Genomic DNA, 21398 nt, shown 5'->3' on the forward strand with positions numbered 1-21398 from the left:
CCCGCAGGGCTCACGAGTCAACGCCCGTTGGGGCTGAGGGTTTCCAAGGGAGGGGATTTATTTTTACAGCGTGAGTCACCGCTCACGGCACACGGCGCCGAGCGGCACAGCCCACGGGCGGGGACGGAGGGCGGACAGGCACCCAGCACCGAGCCCCGGGAACCCGCCGTGCCCACCGTGAGCATGCAGAGACCGTCCCCACGGCTCCTCATCGAGCCTCCCCTCGCCATTTCGGGAGCCCAAGAACCACCAAGGCGCCCGGTGGGGACACAGCCGTGATCCCAGCTCTCCCCCACCACCCAACCTGCCATGAGCTGGGGCTGGGGTCCAAGCCTCCGACCCCGACCGCGCTGCCCCCCCACCCCGGACCCCCAGAAACTCGACAGACGCAAGACAATTGAGCAGCGCTGACGTCAGATCTGTAAGTTTATTTGCTCAATGTACGACGGCTACATAATGACTCACATTCATGATATTCCATCACTGAGGAAAACTGCTAAGAATGGTCCGTGTGTGAAATAATTCCTTACAGAAACACGGAGTTGGAAAAATAATCACTGATTAGACCTTAAAAATAGTTCACTGCATAACATGACAAAAAGCACAAACAAAGGCTCATTCAAAGAACACAGTCATTGTTCTCCTACACTGTAATAGTTATAATTTCACCATGACGAACACCAGACATTAAGATTAAGCTAACACTGGTGTTTTCTTTTGCTTTTTTCCTTTTTAAAAACAAAATCATATATAATTGCATGTCACTATAGCAACATCCATAACAGATCAGTTTGTTACGATCACTATTTGGTAGAGCAAACTTTACCCCCAAAAGAAAAATAAATTAAAAAACTTTAAAAAATTTTTGAAGACTATTTTGTCATAGGAATACATAACATCTACAGTATAAGTTAATAAATTTCAAGCTACTGTATAGAAATACGACACTAGCATGCACAATATTGTATCAATAGAGTAATGGAGCAGTAATCATTTCACTGGAGAGACAGTATCATAGGCAAGTGCATTTCTTAAAAAACGAAAGAAACCATTCAAGCTGCTTAAAAATCAAGTCCCTGACCCCACTTCCCCTTTTAGCCCTCTTGTGCGATCTCTCCTGCGTTAAGTTTCCTAAAGCAGCCAGAGCAAAAGCCGGAAAGAAAAAAATAGGTTTTGTAATTCCAGTAAATCACTTCCAAATCATACAGCTGGGACAACACTGCTCACTGGACATGACGGGAACTCAAAGGAAGGTGAGAAGCCTAAACAGATCTTCCAAGTCCACGGCATTTACCAGCGGCTCGGGCGTGTGGCACGCTGCCGAGGCGCACAGCCAACGGCAGGGCTCGGCAAGGCTCTCCGTGCAAAGGCACCCGATGGGAAGCTTGGCTAGCGTGGCCGGGGCAACCTCACCTCCGAGCAGGGGCTGACGGCCCCCGCGACTTCATCCAAGCGCGGCGAGGCAGGGTGGATGCCCCGTGCGACCCTGGCGGGACCGAGGGTCCCCGATCGCCGCCGCGCGCTGCTTGCGGACGGGCTCTCGAAAGGGAGGATGAAAGCCTGCTTCGAAAAAAGACGCCCGAGTGCCGTTCTCCCCGCCGCGCAGCTTTAGTTAAAAAAGCTACGTGTGGCAGCGCTCCGCAAGCCGGAGACCAGCAGTGAACTTCCAACAGTTATGCGGGGGGGAAAAAAAAATACAAATTTTACGCAAAACGGGGTAAATATTACCTGCTAAGCAAACTCAGATGCCCTGTCTCCCACCCCCAACCAGATAAGACAGATTTGGAAAAGATTTTGTTAAGAAGAGAACTAAGTTCCTGGGCTCCCGATGCTTGATAGAAATGTCTATGATTGTAGCTCTTCCCTTGAGGATTTCTCTACCAAATTAGTTTCTAAGCTCCTGAAGTTCACTCATTACACCACAAGCTTCCCCAGGAGAAAGAAAACGCACCTGGCTTCCCTGATGACAAACAAGGGAGCCTGGGTGCTGCAGATCTGCTGACAAACCTCATGGTACAGTGGGAGAAAGTCAGGCAGAGTGAAATGGCAGTGCAATCCCTGAGGAAGCAGCTGTGGCACCTTAAATCAGGATGGTCTTTGAAATACCAAACACAGTACATGACATACAGACCTGAATTCTCTTTTTTTTTTTTTCTTAAGTGGCATTTTAAGTTTAAACACTTCCCCCTTTTCTAATTAAGTTCTTAAACCTTTTGCTGTGGACTAAAATAGTTTAAACAGCCGCTAGCCAAGCACCTGTTAAGCTGTTGACCAAAAAACTAGAGCAGCTTTGATGTTCCTCGGGCGGGCGGTCTTCTTGCCTTGGGCGACACAGAATAGCTAAGCCAGTCCACAGGCGAGGACTGATCAGGAAGGCAAGCCAAAAGAACTAGCAAAAGAAAACAGACAATCAAAGGCTTGATGTCATATGGCTGTAATGTAGAAATACTGTAAACTGCAATTTAGTGTTAATACTGTAAGCTACCCTAATAAATATCTTAAAAAGATTAAATGGCCTAAATCCTGGGGCTTTACAAGTCCCAAATTCTTTAGTCTTTTATTTATTATTACTATTCCTTTTCAATTTGGGGATTTTAAGCTATGCCCTGACAGGCAGGGCGCTCCAGGGAGACGCCCCGCGACGTGGTACAAACACACGGCACTTAACTGAAGAAACAAACGCACAAAGCCTTACTGGAACCACAGAACTTCCTTTTTGTGTTGCTTTTCTTAAAAACGAGGGCCATTCCATTCATGTTAATTCATCTTAAAACCCTTTTATTTCTAGCAATAAAGTTAAATTAAAGACAGCTCCACTTGTATTAATAATCTACAGAACAGTCCATATGCCAGTGAGGCTGCTATTCCATACCAGCACAGCCAGCCTGACTTCCACTAGTGGTGTTTTGGCAAAAATGTCAAAGAGGCAATCAAAGACAGGTTGTGGGGGGCCTCCCTGGGAAGGTGTCCCCTCCCGTTCCCTCCCCCACCCCTGACCCCCCCACTCGTGGGAAAAAAATAAAGACTGCAGTAGTTAGCATCAGCGTGCGGCTGCCAGTCCATCTGGGGGTCTAATTGTTGCCTTCTCCACCGTCGTCGTCTTGCTGATCGCTTGTCCAGAGCGTTAGGTTGTCGCGGAGGAGCTGCATGATGAGCGTTGAGTCCTTGTAGGAGTCCTCGTTGAGGGTGTCCAGCTCGGCGATCGCGTCGTCGAACGCCGTCTTGGCCAGGTGGCAGGCCTGCTCCGGGGCGTTCTGGATCTCGTAGTAGAAAACTGAGTAGTTAAGTGCCAGGCCGAGCCTGATGGGATGGGTCGGCTGCATGTGCTCCTTGCTGATCTCATGGGCTTCGCTATAGGCTTTCTCCGAAGACTCCACCACGGTCGCCCTCTTCTCACCAGTGGCCACCTCGGCCAGGTAGCGGTAATAGTCCCCTTTCATCTTCAGGTAGAAGACTTTGCTCTCGTACTGCGTCTCGCTGCAGTTCTTGATCAGGTAGTTGTCCAGCAGGCTCAGCACATCCTGGCACACGGCTTCCAACTCCTTCTCTATTTTCTCACGGTAGGCCCGTACCATCTCGATCTTCTTCTCGTTCCCATCGGCAGAGGTCTTCTGCTCAATGCTGCTGATTACTCGCCAAGAAGAGCGCCGTGCCCCCACGACATTTTTATAGGCTACAGACAAGAGGTTCCTCTCTTCGTTGGACAGAGGCTCGTTCAGTTCTGTCACCTGTATCGAGAGAGGAAGAGAGAAGAGAGAAACTCGGGTTAAGCCACAGCCACTCACCATTCCCATCGCCATTTAGCACTCGGGTGCTCCCCACGTGGAGCGAGGTGTGGAGAACGCAGCCAGCTCGCCAAATCCCGGCTATCATTGGGCATCCACTCTCCTCCCAGAGGGAGCCAGCTGGGAAATCGTGCTGTGGTCCAACCCCCCAGCCAGGGAAGGGTGGCTTTCATTCAAGGCATTCTCCATCTTAGCAGATCGGTATTTTCCAGAATGAGAGAAATCCGCTAGGAAAAAAGATGCATTTCACCTGCACGATGAGCATCATACGTCAAGAGGCAGACATGAGGGACCATCAGAGCAAGAGGGTGGAGATGTTCTAGGGTTACTAGCTAGGCGAATGGATTAACAACACAACAATTTGGCTACAGCATATTCATCTTTCCTGTTTCCCATGAGCATGGTACGTTCTTTTGAGATGCCTCAAGAATACGTTAGATATTTAAATTGTAGCTGCCTAAGGCATTTGCAGAGATAAGGATTTAAAAGCTCACATGGTAAGAGTATGTTCTTCCCACACAGGATTTTCTTCATTGACGATAAGAGCGTTAATGCACAGTATCACTTCCACCTGCCTCACGCAACACGGCAATTTAGTCATTACAGTGTGCAGCAACAGAGTGATTAAGGAAGGAGACAACGGAGCAGAGCCTTTCCACAACCAGGCTGCCAAACGCTGCCGTGGTCGCTTGAGTTCCTGGAAGCGCTGCACTTGGTACCGTGATCTCCTTCCACTTCCCACTGATCCATCGCTGGCTGAAGGCACCGGCGCAGGACCCATGAGCGGGGCTGAGAAGCCAGCCGGGCATTGTACAAGCCATACGGCCTTGCCAGAGCTGGGCAAGCTCAGAGATGCGTGGGCTCCTTCCACAGCCACACTTGGGTGCTGGGTCAACCCTGTACAGCCACTTGGTTGCCTGCTGACAGCTGCCGTCCCTTGTCTGAAGGGCGCATGCACCCCGGGCCCTGCCGCATCTCCTCTCCACAGTCACTTCCCACGAGGATTAGGTCACTGTTTGTAAACGAAAGGCTTCTGCAAATACTGAGTCATTTCTGCAAGGGCGAGGTCCGTTCGGGGCCCAGATAACCATGTTTACGATGGCGATCAGGAAGCCAAGGGACTGGGCCGTGAGGGGCGGGTGACCCACCCAGGATCTCACTGGAGCGGCCTGGAACGCACACCTCGCTCCTACCATCACAACAGCTCGTTCCAGTGGCATCCACTTCTGCCTCCAGCTCTCCCTTGCTGCTGCTAAGCCGTGGTCTGGCCAACGTGTGTTCTCCCTGACCCAAACTATTGCTACTCCGCAGTCTCCCTAGTGGCGAGCGGAGCATGCTGGTGCTCTCATCCAGCCCCCCTCTACTCCTTTTCCTGATATGCTTCTGCCCACAGAGGGCATGAGGCAGAGGCTCAGCCACGATACGCTACACGACCCATTTATAGGTATTTATGTGGTGCCTTGTGCCATAACATCACACGTGTCTAGCTGCATTTTTATAGGACTTGACATCTTGAGATGACTCTGATCATTCTTCCCTTTGCACGACCCCTGCACAAACATTAATTAGAGATACTGTGGTATAAAGCCAACTTTCAGAGATAATCGAGAACAATTATGGTGTTCCCCTGTCCCAGGGTTTATGGGTTGTCCATCCTTGGACATGGGGGCAGGAGGCATCCAGAAATCCCAACCCAATATATGATCTAACCTTCCAGCTGTAAATCCCGAGTGTCCAACACTAGCTGCTATAATACTACAAGAGACTTGCCAATCCCAGAGGTTTTCTATCTTGACACTAATTATGGAGGCTGATAACCAAGTGAGGTCATGCTTTTAGCGAGATGCTCGCTGAGCAGGTACACCAGCTATAAATGGGGCCCAGGCGGGTGGACGTCAGAGCTACCCCACAGCCCTGCCTCCAGATATTCACTGCCGCAGAAAGCACACTGCAGAAGTAGATTTACCTCCTCCCACCAGAAGAGTCTTGCAGGAGGACAAATTCATTAAAGCTACAGGGAGTTTCGTAGGATTAGCTTTGCCATAAACATTTTAAATTTGAAGCTATTAAGGATTACGGAAGAAAGTTGCCTGTCAAAATCCTTTCAAAAAAATCGCTGACAGATGGAACATACACCTGTGGAGAATGCAAAGGCTTCTCCAGGGAGCCTGTGGGGAACTTATCAAAGCAGGAAGGGTTCCTCATTAGGCACGTAACTGGGAGCAGTACTAGGCCTGATGCCATTCCCAAACCGAGTCCCAAAATAAAAGCTGCGACATCCCTATGGTCACAGCGATAATCACAGCTGCCCGTTGGAAAGACAAGAGGAAAAAAGTGCTCACAGTTCTGACAGCCCCGCCAGAAGGCCACCGCGCAGCGGCTTTGGGCTGGGCACTTACAAGGCCACAGCGTGACCGCGGTGTACAGAGCACAGCCTCACAGGATCCTTGTGCCACCCAGTTACTGCTACATGCAGTTAGGGTAGCTGAATATCCAAAATAAATACGTGAATAAACAACAGCTTGACATTCAAAGGGCTTGGCAGGAACCAAGCCAGCCTCTGACTGGGAGCCAGAGCTCACTTTGGAGCTTTACTTCCCTGGCTGGCGGCACAGAGAAGCAGACCTCACGCTGCAAATCTACGTACCCAGCCTCGTTTCACCCTTATGGCCCTGCAGATCAGCAAGGCACTGGGGGGCCAGGAGATGTGTGCTGCTGAAATTGAGCCCAGCCTTGCACGTGGCATAGAAAGCCCGGTGCAAAGAGCTGGTCCACACAGCTGGAAACTTGACAGACACAACCCCTTCAGCCTGGCGGAGGAAAGGCATCGAGACTGGAGGGCCCCCAAGCAACAGAGACAGTCCAACAGGAACCTACTGTGAGTTTAGGGTTTCTGCTCCTCAAGAGTCTAGAGATTTGTACACCTTCAAAGCCCACCGATTTGTAACAATGCCATTTGGAGGCAGAGCAAGCCCAGAGGGGGGTCTCCAAGTTTCACCATTACACCCTTGAGCTCTGACCCAGCACCACATCCAGAGCCTGGCAGGCTCCCAGCATGCTCAAGCATCACACTGCAGCCATGGGGCCGGGCAGAACTTCACTTGCCCCTAACATCGAGGTCCACGCTCTCCAAAAGCCCATGGCTGGTCCCACTGGGCCCACTTTCCAGAAGCATCCTAATCAGGTTTCTTTGGGACCTACACAAAACGCTTGCTACCAGCCACCAGCCGGTGTTTGCTTATGGGGCTTACGCCTGGACTCTCTATTCCACGCTTCTCGCCTCACATCAGTAGGCCTGAAGGAACCATTTCTGAGTACGTGTGGCCCCTTCAGCTACAGAGCAGCTGCCGTGGAGGTGCATCACGGGGTTTACTTTTCCCCACTTATCCTTACAGATGGGTTTTCATTGACATTTTTGATGAAGTGCCCACCCATTTACGGCTGCTACCTGGTTTTGATGTCTTATCTTAAAGCACACAGCAAAGCAAGCTGAACAGACCTGTACATTCTTCCCTGGGGAACACCACCAACATTTAACAGTTTAATCCATTTTATAATCCCCAAAACTCGCTTTTCTGATTGCCCAGAAGAGATCTCGAGTCCCTGAAGACACTAAACACCGACAAAGGAGCCAAGCTTTCCTGGAGAGAGACAACCACGGGAACCTCGAGCTGTCCACAACATGCCATGCTTTCAGTAGAGCAGTCACCAATTACCACAACCCTGTGATCGTGCGCGTGGCTAATTCACAATCTGATATTACACGCAATTAACAGGAGTGACATAGGGCCAACAGCTGTTCTCTCCCTTCACAGGCCTCTCAAACACCTCGCTCAGCCTGGAGGGGCCTGCCCGAGCCCAGCCCTCGGCCGCTCGCCTCTTTCAGGCTAGAAAAGGGCCATTTCTGTGATACTCCGTGAGTACAGCCAGAGCTCCCCTTCCACCACGACACCCAACAGCCATTTCTTCCTCAGCATTTGTGTCTCTGCTGTTCGATCCGTGGCTTCTGCGCCTTGTAATTCAGCACGTTATCTTCCAACAGAAACCTGAGCAATCGCCTCGTTTTCCCCTCACACGTTGCTCGTTAGTCACACTGAGGCCTGGCTTGAAGGTCCTGATTTCTGTTTCTTTTTTTTAAAAAGGTAAATGGGCTTTTAAGGTGATGTTGGGCCTAAAGTCCCACCAGTGACGTTCTCACTGAGTCTGAAAGCACCAGAATAGGAGCAGCTGGCCAGCAGCCGGTTCAGGCTGAAGCAACTGAGAAACCTTCAGCACTATGGGCACTCGTGCCACCTTCCGCCACCGCTAGCACTGTTATTTTTATTTTGGTCTCACAGTGGAACTCCTTTGCCCTTTGGCAGGCACCAGGCCACCCTCAGCAGGCAGCAGCCAGAACAAGACCCAAGCTCTACCATTTTGGCAGTGACAGGCTGGAGAAACCAGCTTTAGACTTCTACATCACTACCTGCATTTTCTGTCCCTACTTCACTCCATATCTCGTTTCTGAAGAAATGTCTTCCTTCAAGCACATTAAATCATTGCCATTTCCTTGTAGCTTGATTACAGTCGTGGCTAAACGTCACACAACTGAGTCAAGAACAGCTTCTCCTTGAACACTCAAGAGCACGCTGTCCTGGGAAGCCATCATGCAGTTGGAAAGATGCTTTTCTTAAGCACTGTCCTACTTTGACACAGAGTAGGCGTGTGTTAAACTAGATCTAAATCAAGAATCCTACCAGACTTCACGGGTTCGGGTCTTCTTCACCTGTATTCTAGCCTCCTCCCTGACGTTATACTTCTAAAATGGAAGTCATATCATAACTACTCCTCTCCTTTCTGACCTCCTCCACCATCCTCTTGTTTAATCTGAGCATAGCTGGGGAATTTTAGGCTATAGATAAGACCCTTCCTCTCATCTCAGACAAAACCAGAAAAGCACATGCAGTCTGTGGGCAGAAGTTAGTTCCGCTCTGCTGTCTCGTTCAACTCTTTCAATATGAATAATCATATTCTGGTTCCCATTTTGAAGTTCACAGGGGCCATCACCAGACAGTGGCTGAAAGAAGCTGAAGGCACACGGAGGCACAGTGGATGGTTCTGCCATTAAGGTTCAAGTGGCTCAGAACGCATCACGGAGCAGTGTCTGCCAAGTAAGGCTGCTTATTACTTGTAGCATAACTGGATCTCAGAGGATACTTAGGTACTCCAGACACTGATTAGGATTTCCGCATGCTCCTCCAGTTAACAGGAGCTTTCATCACACCCTGTAGCCTTTATTAAGACAACTTTGAACCACCTGAGACAAAGCCTCCAAAATTGAGAGACATGAAAAGCAAGAGCTCATTTATTTCATTGGCCTCCATAGCTCAACAACTACTTAAACCAAAGTGAATTTCATCATATGACACACGAGTTTGATCAGTCCTTAGAGCCTGCAGATCTACTTCAGTTTCAGTCTGGCTCTGCTGGATTTAAGCTAGACAAAAAACAAGTTTCAAGTACTTGGGTCACTGCTGCCTCAAGTTTCTGCATGTAAAAGGTCATAAGGGAGCTGTGGTGAGAAAGCCAGAGACAGAAGCAGAACTCTGAGCTGTTCCCATTCTGCATTTGATAGCACTTCAAGGATCGTCCTTTATCTGCAGAGCTGCAGTCCCAATGTTTGGTCTAACGGCTCAAGGTTCTCCTGCTACAGAACACCTGGGTGCCAAAGATTTGCCCCACCAGCTTCTTCTGCAGCTTTTCAGATAAGACAGCCACAAGGGAGCATCTGTTTGTTTTCCATACGCGGCCTCCAGGTATGGTACTGGACCCTGCCATCTGACATGGCTATTGACTTGAAAGTGGGCAACCCAGACACACTGCAGTGGGGAGGAATAACCCAAGCTTCCCAGTGTGGGCAAGGTGTATGCATTTCAAGTGCCTCTGTGCCAAGCTACGCACCATTTCTGAATTAGCATTGCAGTCTTGTAGCAGGGAGCTGCTGCTATAGCTAGTATTTGCTTTGAGTCAACTAGGATTACAGCCCAAGTTCTTCTTGCGGTTCTTATGAATACCCTGATTCCTGTTAGCCCTACAAAAATGCATAATATTTAACAAGATGAAAACCGGACACAGGACAACTTGTTTCGCTGTCTTGCTGCCACTAGCTGCCTTGTACCTATTAAAAACCCTTGGGAAAAATCATCAATCTCTGTTGGTCTGATGCCTTCCTAGAACCAGACGGAGAAAGCAGCAAGTCCATCCACATCAGGCTGAGCATTTAGAAGCACTGTCACTCAGGGCTCATCACACTGCCTCTGACAGATGGGATACCAGCACCTTTGCCTGCTAACTGCAAAGGAACAGAAGGGACGCCAACTTATTCCTTCCCCAAGATATGGCAGGCTGGCAAGCAACATCTGCCCGCTCTTGCATTTCTGCAAGCACCGTAGCAGCAGTCCAAGATCACCACCCCGCTCCATCACTCAACAGCCTGGGGAGCTCTCCTGCCTCAGACTATTTGAAAATATTGTTCAAAATGTGCCTTTTGTATCAGCTTTCTGCAAAGCATGTAGCAGACCAATATGGCAGCACGCCACTGCCATGGAAGCTTGGATATGGTCCAGGAGCACGCCAAAAGTTTAAAAGGGATTTATTCTGAGCTACTAAAAGGAGAACATCAATTCATTTGACTTTTTGAGTTGCATGAAGAAGCTTCTTCAGGTGTCAGTTGAGCACCTCTTGAATAACTGCAGCCTTTTCCTCAACAGCATTTCTGTTACGCTTAAAGACATGGACTTTTTCCATTCAAGTATCTTGCTTCTTCGGAGAAGCCCATCTGTTCACAGCATTTTTAGCAGAATAAACCGTCCATAGGACCACCACTGGTTATTCCTAGAGCCTTAAGACTTGGTTAATACGGGAAGACTCACTCCCCCTCCAGTTTATGACAAAACAGTTAAACCAAGCAAGGCAGCCCTTAGGTACTCTAGTGCATGAGCACAGACAAGCTAAACAAACCAGGTTCCATGCCAGGCAGTGTGTCTAGTGCTGCTGGGAGCTTCAGCTGCTTAAAGACTTACCTCACAGCTTCTAAGAGTACTAATCTGGCTCAGGGATTAGTGTTTCCCTACTCACCTTCAGCCCCACTGCTGGGAGGTGAGTGACCTGGCACCACATCATCGCACCCCCCCTGGAGCTCCCAGGAAGGGCCAGGCCACCGCGAGACATTCGTCCTCGATGAGGGGCTCGAGAAGTGACTGCGGTGTGTTGTACCCACCAACACTACTCAGATGGACCGAGTAGAGAGAGGAGAACCAGGTTGCCACAGGCCAGGTGAGTGTCTTCTGGCTGCTGGAAGCTGCTGTCTGCAGCCCTTGTCCTGCTCAGTGCCTGTAGGGCTGTGTCTGGACGAGGGGCAGAGGCGTGCAGGAGCAGGACGAACCAGGCAATTCTTGCCTGCTCGCAGGGCTTCTTCCAGCAAGAGCCAACTGCTGCAGCTGGCAGGCTGCTGCTCCAGCAGGATGAAATGGGAGAAGCTGCCACCGTGCAAACAGCTCCCTTGCAGCTAGCACAGAAGGTTTTTAACCGCTTCGTTTCATTACCCCAAACGCTTTGGGAAAGCCTGCTCAAGGCAAGGTTCTAGAAGCATTAAAGAAAAATGGTTTTGCTCTAGGTCTTTTGGTCTGCAGAACCAGCTGTTCCTTGCAGTGTCTGAAACATGTTTTACCATTTTAAGCCAGAGCCCCTCCAGAACGCCCAGGTGGTCTCCAGCATGCCAGCTCCACAGTAGGTTTAATTTCCGCACCAGTGAGCAAGGTGATTATCCCTCCAGATGTACTTTGCCCTCCCACCGCTTCAGGGATTTCAGGCTTGATCTTACACACCTCTAGCAAAGACAATTTTATTTCTTAAATGGACTTGCAGAAAAGCAACTCAAGTTTTCGCTCTGGCAGCTTTCTGGAACACTGCAGCCAATTTTAAATGGGTACCCTTACAAGGAGGGTTGCTTTACTAAGCTAGATCTGACTGCGGATTTAACTACCGCTGCCTGGCTCCGACCATCTCCTCCCAGCCCTGTTCTGAAGGCCACGGGACAAGTACCACAGATCTGATCTCAGCTCATCGCAGGTGACAGAGCCCATCAAGCACCAGGGTCTCGACACCGCCAAATGCGAGAAGCCGGGCTCTCAACTCCAAGGTAATGAAAAATTCATCCCACGTAACAAAGCCCAACAGCATAAACAGGCAAAGCTCCGATGACTTCCCCAGCTGGGTGTAAATCAAAGCCTGTTAATCCTCCCTAAGTTCTCATTCACTGCTGAATACTGAGCGTTAGTCTTTTACAAGCACAGATCTCCTGCCACAGCTTTCAAGTGTTTATTAGCACACTGCACAGCAACGGCTTCTCCAGCTACTATTAATAAACTTTTTGCTGCAGAGAAGCACAACTGTCCAAACAAGATGTCCATCAGCAACCTAGTTAGCTCTGAAGCTGAGCCTTCTTGCCGATATTTTCCTAGAGCCTTGCCGAAGCCACCTTAAAGAGGAATCAGAAGCACATCGACACGCCAAGCAGCTTTGCCTGATACGCAAGCAAAGATACGCCCCGAGCAGGCTAACCCATCCAGTAAGATCAGAAGGAATTTGCAAACAATTAAGGAATGCTTTGTACTTTGAGTCCTTGCAGACTTGCGTATGTCCGAGCACGGCGAACGCCCATAGGCTGACTCAGACCTAACATCTCCTTTAGGGAAGAAAAACATTAAGTACTCTAATCCCTAATCTGGGGATCACTTTAAGGGAATCTCATGCCATCAGGGATATGTTCTCTAGTTACTCTCCTGCTGCTGTTAACTAATGCACTGCCCTTGGTCACCAGATCACTGGTGGCGGGCCAAAAACCAGGTTTAATACCTAACGGAGCATGTGCTGGGTCATTCTTCAGATGTGACCAAACCTATTTAAGCAGAGAGGAAAAAAAAAAATGACACCTCCTCTCCCTATTGACTTCTTTTGTCTTCCTTCATGCCCTGCAGCTGCCACAGATCACCTGCTCAGTGCATTTTTTGCAGCCGCACCGTCATCGCTCCATTTTCAGCCGCCTGATCTCAGCGCCAGGCTTTCAGCCCCAGCGCCGTGCCAGCTCCTGAAGCAGGTTTGGGCTTGGCGAGGGCATGGCCAGCACACATCCGAGCAGCGTGGGCATGCAGGACAAGCAGTTCATCCTCGGGTTCACAAAACAATGAAAAACCTGCGATCGGAGGAAGTTTGCACCTAAATAAGTAGACAAAGGCTTTTGTTTCGCCAGCACCACGAAAGCACTGCTTTTGAGATGGTCTTCTCTGCATTTCCTGTAACCCTGGGACTGTTGCCTCATCATCTCAGTTCCCTTTTTCTTCCAGAATTTACCATTTCTGAGCATTCCCAGATGCCACCATTCCCCGCTACAGCAGAGAACCGCAGCCACCGCGCGACACTGCTGTGCGCGTCTAGCTGGGCTCCGGCAGCCCCGGCACAAGGGCTGCAACTCCCCAAGCTCCAGCCCACAAAAGGCAGCTGCAGGCATTATGCGGGGCCGGAGGGCCGAGCAGCTCGGCCTCGCTGCCTTTGTGTGCCCAGCCCAGCCGCACAAAGCCCAGGGGATCCCGAGCTCCTCCCCGCGACGGCACCCGCGGCACCGCTGGCGCGGTGGGGCAGGAATCCCGCATCTTGACATCTGGAGGGAGGAGCTGGGCCTTTTGCTTCAATAAATAAATAATAGAGTGCAGAAATGTCTTTTTGTCATCGTTTTCCTTCGTTTGGGGATGGGAGGAGGGAGTGTTCATTACACCAAGCAGCCAGGAGGAAGGAACAAGAGAAAGCTGAATACGACAGCACGGGCTGGGACCGCCGGAGGAGACGGTACCAAACCACCCCATAGCCGGCCGGTTGTGGGTTTATATCCTTCCCCTTTCTCGCTTGCTCTGTCGAATGCAGGCTCATGAATTGCCTCCCGTGCTGCTCAAAGGCTTGGCTTGCTCCGTGCCAAAGGGAGGGAAGGCAGGAGGAGGATGCAGGTACCGGGAGGGGACTGTCCTGCGCCAGTCGGTGCTGGTGCACAGGCAGGAGCCTGCACAGGAGAGCACGGCCAAGCTTTCAGGCAGCACAGCACAAAGCGTGGCTGGTCTGGGCTCTCAGAAAGCCATTTTGTCTCCCTGGGGTGGCAGGGAGGGAAAAGAGTTCACACATCTGCAAAGGCTGGGAGCTGCAGAAGCAGGAGCACAAACAAGAGCATTTTACCTGACCACTGCCAGCGTGAAACCAGCCCCTGGCTATCGATCTGAACATCCCCAAGTCAGGATGAAGGCTGCAGAGGCTGAGACACAAAAACACAGTGTCTTCACCAGTACAGCCACCAATTCACAGCCACCTCCCCTTCGTTTGAGCAGGTGTTAAAATTGGTTTCCAATTATCGCCTTCCAGCAGAGCGGTCGTTGCTTCAGAAACCAATGAAGTAAATACCTGCTACTGTTTTTATAGATTTGTTTGTTTTCTGCTTTCCAGATATCAGATTGCCATTTGTCTGAATGAATCACAAACATGAATCTACTAGGAGGGACAAAGACTTCAGCCAAGGACAGGTTAGGTTACTCATCTTTCCAATAAAAGGAAAAAAAAAAAGTTGGTTAAGGCTTCCAGCCTTCCAGAAAGGCATAACGAAGGCATGAATAGCGAAGGAAAGGGGGTCTAAGCTGGCTCCAAACCACGGAGCACAAAATTACTCATTATAGCATTAGCTTCCTAAAATCTATCTTGAGTTGCAGAGCACCAAAATGCAGAACTGTGCCTGGAAGCACCAAGGGTCCATCAGTCAGCCTGAGACAACCAAAGCCCTGCGGCACAGCTTTGCCACGGCAAAAGAAGATGGTGCCTGTGTCCTATCGAGACTGTCAGTGAAGTGCCTGGGAAGCCAGGCAAATCCCATTTTTTCTGTGCTTTGTACTGCAGTTATTCCACTGCGCGTTTGTATTTCATTGTTGGTCATGGTTCAGGAGGTGGAAGGGGGCAGAAAAACAGAAAGCAGCTTCAGCTCTGCAGTCCTACAAGCCCCAGACACCGACCCTGGCAAGGAAAGGCTCCCTCCAGCTCAACCACAGGCATTTTCAAGCCACTCATTCCTCTGTACCTGCCTCCAGACAACCTGATGTTTGGCTGGGGGACACAGAGCAGCCAATCCTCCTTGCTCTTCCCTGCCACACTGGCACTGAGTCCCCAAGCCTGGCACCTCAGCTGTGCCCAGCCTCCAGGACATGGATGAGCAGAGACAAAGCCACCTCTCAAGAAGAAGATGGTTCCTCAAGCATCAGCAGGTGGACCCAAAAACTCAAGCTTTTTGTTGTTTTTCTAAAATATGTACCCTTGCCCACAACGCTCCAAGCATTCATTGGTTTACTTGGCATGAAGCTGCCCAGAATGGAAGCTGAAGAGTTCAGTGGCAGAGTTTGTTCATCATTTACTGCCAAGCCTGCCAGTGCCCAGGGAAGTCTCTCCAGGTACGAAGCCGTGACCACTGCTCTCCTCTCCCAGCCATGGCAGCCCATGGAGCCCTATCAGCTGCGCCATGAGACATGTTTCTTCTTTTATCCTCCAGAGTCAGAGCTAGTAGGGGATCGATTCCAAGCTCAGCTGAAGCTACAAGTATGTATCAATCAAAGTGGTAAATGTGCAAGCACATCTCATCTTTCCCGATGACTCTTGGTGCACAGGACTGGACGCTCCGTGCTTCAGCCCAGCCAGACCCGCAGCTGCCCCAAAGCCAGGTAGGCTGCAACGTGCTCACCCACAGAGCACTCACCGAGCCCCAAGGGAGCCCTAGTTCCTTAGAGATTTAAGGCAGGAGACTATGCGAGGCTGAACAACCGCTCACCAGTACAACCACACCAGAGGCGTCCAGTTGTGCAAGCCCCCACCGCGTGCATTTTGTACCTGCACGATTCTCCCATCAGCACCGCGTAAACTTGCCCCCGAGCCATGAGGCAAAGAGCAGCTCGGGGGCACGGCTGGAGCCCTTGGTTCAGACACCTCCTGCCATCACAACCCAAGCCCCGAGAGCATCCACAGGCATCTCTGTTGCTGTATGGCAGGGAGCAGAGAGGCAGAAGGACAGCAGTTATCTGTACAGCCCGCACTTGTCTCGTGAGCGCCGCCCGGCATGCTGATGAGAACTGGTGAGAGGATGGATGCCCAGTGGCATCATCCAGTTCAGATGAGACAAGATGAGAGCGCTTGGGCTCCCGAGGTCCAAGAGTTTTCAATTCAGAACAAGCACAAGAAGAAACGAAGAGCAAAACAGCTCCCACCAAGCCTCATGCACTCGCAGGGCTGGCCATCACACAAAAGACCTGCTGGTAAGCCCAGAACATCAAAGGGCCCTTGCAGAGCCCTTGCCCAAGACCTTTATTGTCTCCATGTACCCGAGGCATCTGCAGAGGATTCAAAAACTGTGTTCTCCAACACAGCCTCAAACACTCCCATTTGGTTCAAAGAAAGCTATCTGTGATCAGTCCGCACCTCGCTGTTACACTTGGCCAATCCAGAAGAGCCCAGAAGGGTTTTACAGGACGGTGACTCTTCCTAAAGCCTGTAGATAAGGCTTCTTAGGAGCTCCCAAAAGCTCAAGCTGCTGAGGACCAGCCAGCTAACACAGTTAGGGCACGCAATGCCCCACTGAACTGGGGCATCTCGCGCTGCAGGCAGGTAGGTACGTGCCACGTGCACAACCCAAAGCCGTGTAAGCAGAGAACCCTGGCTAAGAACCGTCCTGAGGCGAGAAGCACAGCAGGACTGCAGCCTGTGATGGCAGCCACCCGCCGGGCCCCACAGCCCTCCAGAAGGGAGCCCCGCTCGCCGCCGGCTGGGGCAGACCCACGTCAGTGCAGACGGGCAGCAGCACTACCCAGCAGCTCCGACACTTTGTGCTGCTTCAGTTCTCTGCGTCAGCTCTTCCATTGCGAGGTGACGGGGGAGCTGCCGGCCCTGTTGTGCTCTCAGCCCCCCTCCACCCGTTATCCTCCCATGTCCATGCAGGGCTTCAAACGCCCTGGCTCCTTGCTGCTGCCATGGCAGGGTGACGGGCCCCCAGCGCCACCCCAGCCTGGGGCTCGCCTGGAAGGGGCAGGGGGCAGTCTGAGGAGAGCCACGCCTCAGCTCGGGTTTCTGACGGGGTTTGAACAGACCCAAGAGAACCTCGCTGCAGTCCTTGGGGGCCGTGTCACCACAGCCTGGGCCATCAGATGTGCACAGGGTGCCTGAGGTGAGCAGTGCTTGCCTACGGAGCCTTCCCCAGCCCACCAGGTGCTGTCCGCCGTGGCCACCCAGGCACCCACAAGGTCACCTTGAGCCCTGAGAAGCCTCGCTCAGGGCCGAACGAGGACTGCTCGCCTACACAAAATGGTGCCAGCAGCACGGCCCCACGCCACGGCACGCCAGGAGGCGCCGCCAGGCCGAGAACCCCTCAAGACGCCCGCGGCAGCCAGAGCAGCATCGCGTTTGGTAGATGCCAGCAGAAATTCTGCGCTCTGGTGCTGGAAATGGCTTCCCCAGAGCCTCCCCCAGCCCCCCGGGGAGCGCTACTACAACAGCTCACGCTCCCCGCCCGGCTCCTGCCGCCACAGATGGCCGCACGGCGCTCCTCCAGGAGAGGCCTCTCCTCCTCGGCCTGCTCGTGAGGAGCAGACAGCAGGTAACCATCCCGCCCTGCCCCCCGGCACCCCTCAGGCGGGGGACCTCCATGTCACTTCCCAAGGGAAAATCTGCATTAAATTGGTCACAGGGCTTGGAGGGTGGGAGCTTGAAAGCCTGGCGAGCAGACGTGGCAGAAGCCCACGTAACCTGTGTGAAGGAGAGCCTGTGGTTCTCCACGCCTGGCCTCCTCCTCCTCCTCCCACAACAGCCATTTACTGCACCAAGGCTCGGGCAGCAGCTTTTTGGCATCCCCAGCAGTCACCCACCGACGGCCCCCACCCACGGGGCAGAGCTGGGGCCCCAGGGATAAGCAACCAAACGTTCCTCTCACAGGGACCTTCAGGTGGCCTGGAAGCTCCTGCACGCGCCCCCGTTCCTACACCGCGGGTAGGTGCAACGGAACAACCCTCCTACCCTTTTTAGCCAACCTCTATCCCGCACAAGTCACACCATTTATCTCGCTCGGCCACCCACGCTCCCCCAGGCCCCGAAGGAGCCGGGAGCTGGTGGGGTTCCTGCCCTGCCCACACCGCGGGGCTCCCATGGGTGCCCTCCCATGGGTGCCCAAGGCAGGCCAGCACCGCACGTTGCCACACCCAGGCGGCTCCCGGGCAGCACCGGCCCCGGAGCTTGGCACAGAGCCCGCGGAGGCACCGCCGCTCCCTGCCTGATGGATATCGATCCTGTGCCCCGGCGTAAGCAGCCGGCCTGGGCAGCAAAGCTATAGAGGAGCCAAAGCCGGACAAAAAGGCAGCTCGCTCTGACAAAGGTACCGTGGGCAGCGAGGGAGGAAGGAGAAGGCTCTCTGCTCGTCGACCAGGGCTGATTTCAGCCCCACACCAACAAGGGGCACCCCCAAGGTCACACACAATGGGCCCGGCGATGTATCACCTCTGTTCCCCGGGGTTTTCCCGAGACACCCCAGGAAAGCTGCTGCATGCAGCAAGCGAAGGAAGAGCCCGGCTCCTGCAGCAGTACCCGCTGCTGGCACAGGCAGCCACCGCCTGCAGCCAGGGTGAACCTAAAACTCGATGCACGCTACTCGGCAGAACCCCCCGTGATACCCAACGCGCTGCTGCAGCGCACCGCGCAGTGAATGGGAGCAGACAATGGAGGAGCCCCATCGCTGCTCCCATTTTGAAGCCTCACAAGCAGCCATTCAACGGCGCCCGCATGACGCGGCCCATGCGGCGTCCGCGACCCACCAGGCTGCCACGAAAACGTGCTAATCGGGCGAGAGCTGCGGGAAAAATTAACCCCTTAGGCACACGGCCAGACTTTAAGGGAAACCAACCCTGTGCTAAGGCAGCGAGAGGACGACGAGCTGCGGCGATGCTGCCCGGGAGGACGTGAGCCAGCGCCGAGCTCCAGGCTGCTGCATTCCCTGGGCTGCATGCTCTCTGCTACCACCTGGGCGCATTGCAGCTCGTCCCATCGCACATATGACATCACTGCGCGTTGCCACGGAAATGAGCGCGAGGTCACAAGCCTCCCGCACGACCGGAGCTGGGGGCTGGGCAGCGGGGAGGACGGGAGCGGGGATAACCGAGCGTGACGTGCCCGCCGCCGTGGGAGCGGGCCGCAGTTTTCGGCGGCGTTGCAGGGAAATCAGGAACAAAGCTCTGCCAGCTCTGCCTTTTGTTTGCCGTGGCGGGAGGCGGCAGCACGCCCGCCGTGAATCATTCCCGTAGGGCCGAGCGACGCGGCGGCTGATAAGCGGCGTTAGCCCGGGTTACTGTTTCACCAGGGCCGGTAGGGGCTAAAAGGAAAAAAAAAAAATAAAAAATGTACGTGTAATCTCTAACAACAACTCGGGTTTAGGCACCCGGCCCCGGCAGGCAGCCTAGGGAAATTCACGCGGCAGAAATCCTGCCCCGAGCCTACGTGCTAAGTCTGCAGGCACATCCCTGCTGGCTTTGTGCTAATGGCTGCGTTATCCGTGTGAAATAAGCTGTGGTGTCTGCTCCCCCAGCAAGCTCTGCCTTAAAATGAATGGATGCCGTTATCGGAAAACGGAATAAAATCCATGGTGCGGCAGAGGAGCAGCCCGGGTGCTTTAATGCGATATTATCTCGTTCTGATTATCCGTATTTCGTTCCTTGGAAAGACATCTCCTCCCTCCCCGTTCGCTGGCTGTGACAGTTTTGTCTGTTTGATAAATGCAAGGTTATTGTCAAAATGGTGCAATATAGGCTCAGCGAGCTGCATCCCAGACAGACTGCGACATTCCTAGATCAGCATTCACTTTTCATCAGCAAGGGAGGACACCCCAGCTCCTCTCAAAGGTTCAGACCTGACTAAGAAGACAAACATAAAGAACAGTTTTCCCCTTTAAAGCACCCCCTCCCTCCCTCCACCCAGTCTAGCCTCTCTGCAATATGACAAATGCAGAATCTTCTGGAATGACTTGATCCTGCCTCCCACGATTGCTTTGTTTGCAAGATCAGATCAGAGATATGTTTTTTTACTTCTTACATTGTCAAAATGTCAGCATTGAAGGGGAGCGTTCGGTGTCACAAATCAGATCAGCCTGCTATATGCAGAGTCTTTATTTTAAGAGCGTGAAATGAATACAACATGACTCAATTCATAAATCTCGAAACAAGTGCAGCAAAAAAAAAAAAAAAAAAAAGAGGCAAAGCCCTGGCAGCTAAAGGCTCAGCTCCTCGGGGTCAGGGGCGCAGCAGCCTCGCAGCCCGCGCAGGGGAAGGGATGCGCGGGGGCAGCGGGGGCCGTTTGGGCAGCGGCGTGCGGGCAGAGCCCCCCGAGGCCCCCCAACCCCACCCCACAGCCTCACCCCACGGGGTGGGGAGCCCTGCGTGGGGCCGGGGGCAGCGCCACACCCCACGGACACCTCCTGCGAGGTGGGGACGGGGACAGAGGAGGGGATGGGGACACAGGGATGGGGTTTGGGGCTGAGGATGGGGTTCGGGTCAGGGGGTGGGGACCACCGGTGAGGGCACGGTGCTGGACGGCAGGGGCAGGGCCTGGGGGGCTCAGAGCTGGAGCTGCAGCAGGGGAGGGGACCCGGCGACAGGAGGGTGGACCGAGAGGGGTCCGCGTGCCCTCCCCCACCCCTTCCCCTCCCTCCAGCCGCCCCCTCCCCACCCCGCAGCCATCCCCACGGGGCCGGGGGAAGGGAAGGGCGGCGGCTCCCCCCCCCACCACCACCACCACCCCGACACCGGGGACACCGGACGGACGGACGGACGGACAGACCGCCGGGCGGACACTCACGTTCTTCATGGCGGCCGCCATGTCGTCGTAGCGCTCGGCTTGCTCGGCCAGCCGGGCCTTCTGCACCAGCTGCTCGCGGTCCACCATCTTCGCGGGGGGCCGGGGGGGGGTCTCCGGGAGGAGGAGGAGGAGGAGGAGGCGGCTGAGGAAGAGGAGGACGAGGACGAGGAGGAAGCGGCGGCTCCCGGCGCTGCAGCGGGGACGGCGGCGGCTGCTCGCGGGGCTGTGAGCGCGCCACAACCCCCCTGCTGGCCACGCCCCCCGCCGGCCACGCCCATCCACGCCACGCCCCCTTCTACACCCCTCCCCTCCCCGCGCGCGGGGCACGCCGGGAGATGAAGTCTTTCCCCCCTCACCCTCCCCGCCTCGCTCCCTCCTGAGGACTACATTTCCCAGCGCGCCCCGCGCGCCGCGCCTCGCCCCGGCTGGCCGCTTGACAAAATGGCCGCCTCCCTTCTCCCCCTCCTCCTTTTCCACCCCCCCCAGGCCCGCCCTGGCGGGGCGCGGTGGCCCCGCTGCTGATTCACCCCCGGGAGGGCCCCGCCAGGCCGCGAGGCCCGGCCCCTCACGGCCCCGCTGTTACCGTGTCCCCAAGCACACACACAGCCCCCCGCCATGTTGTGCCCGCTCCCCGAGTCCCCCTCACGCTGGGGTCCCCAGCGGGATGGCGGC

General features: G+C 53.6%; 1 protein-coding gene across 1 annotated transcript; it reads right to left on the reverse strand.

The window, feature by feature from the left end:
• Nucleotides 1-397: 397 nt before the first annotated feature.
• Nucleotides 398-21035, reverse strand: YWHAG (tyrosine 3-monooxygenase/tryptophan 5-monooxygenase activation protein gamma). The gene is made up of 2 exons (XM_083806157.1): nt 20727-21035; nt 398-3728 (listed from the first exon to the last, which is right to left on the reverse strand). Exons 1-2 carry the CDS (start codon nt 20811-20813, stop codon nt 3072-3074), a joined length of 744 nt encoding a protein of 247 aa, XP_083662283.1. The 5' UTR covers nt 20814-21035; the 3' UTR covers nt 398-3071.
• Nucleotides 21036-21398: the final 363 nt, after the last annotated feature.

This window comes from Anser anser (assembly GCF_964211835.1).
Source record: "Anser anser genome assembly, chromosome: 20".
NCBI classification, from domain to species: domain Eukaryota; kingdom Metazoa; phylum Chordata; class Aves; order Anseriformes; family Anatidae; genus Anser; species Anser anser.

What these genes read in the sequence shown, in the direction of transcription:
- YWHAG (XM_083806157.1), bottom strand. Translation starts at nt 20,813, where the DNA reads ATGGTGGACCGCGAGCAGCTGGTGCAGAAGGCCCGGCTGGCCGAGCAA. An exon ending in TGGCGGCCGCCATGAAGAAC is followed by an intron (nt 3,729 to 20,726) that starts GTGAGTGTCCGC and finishes CTCTCGATACAG; the next exon opens with GTGACAGAACTGAACGAGCC.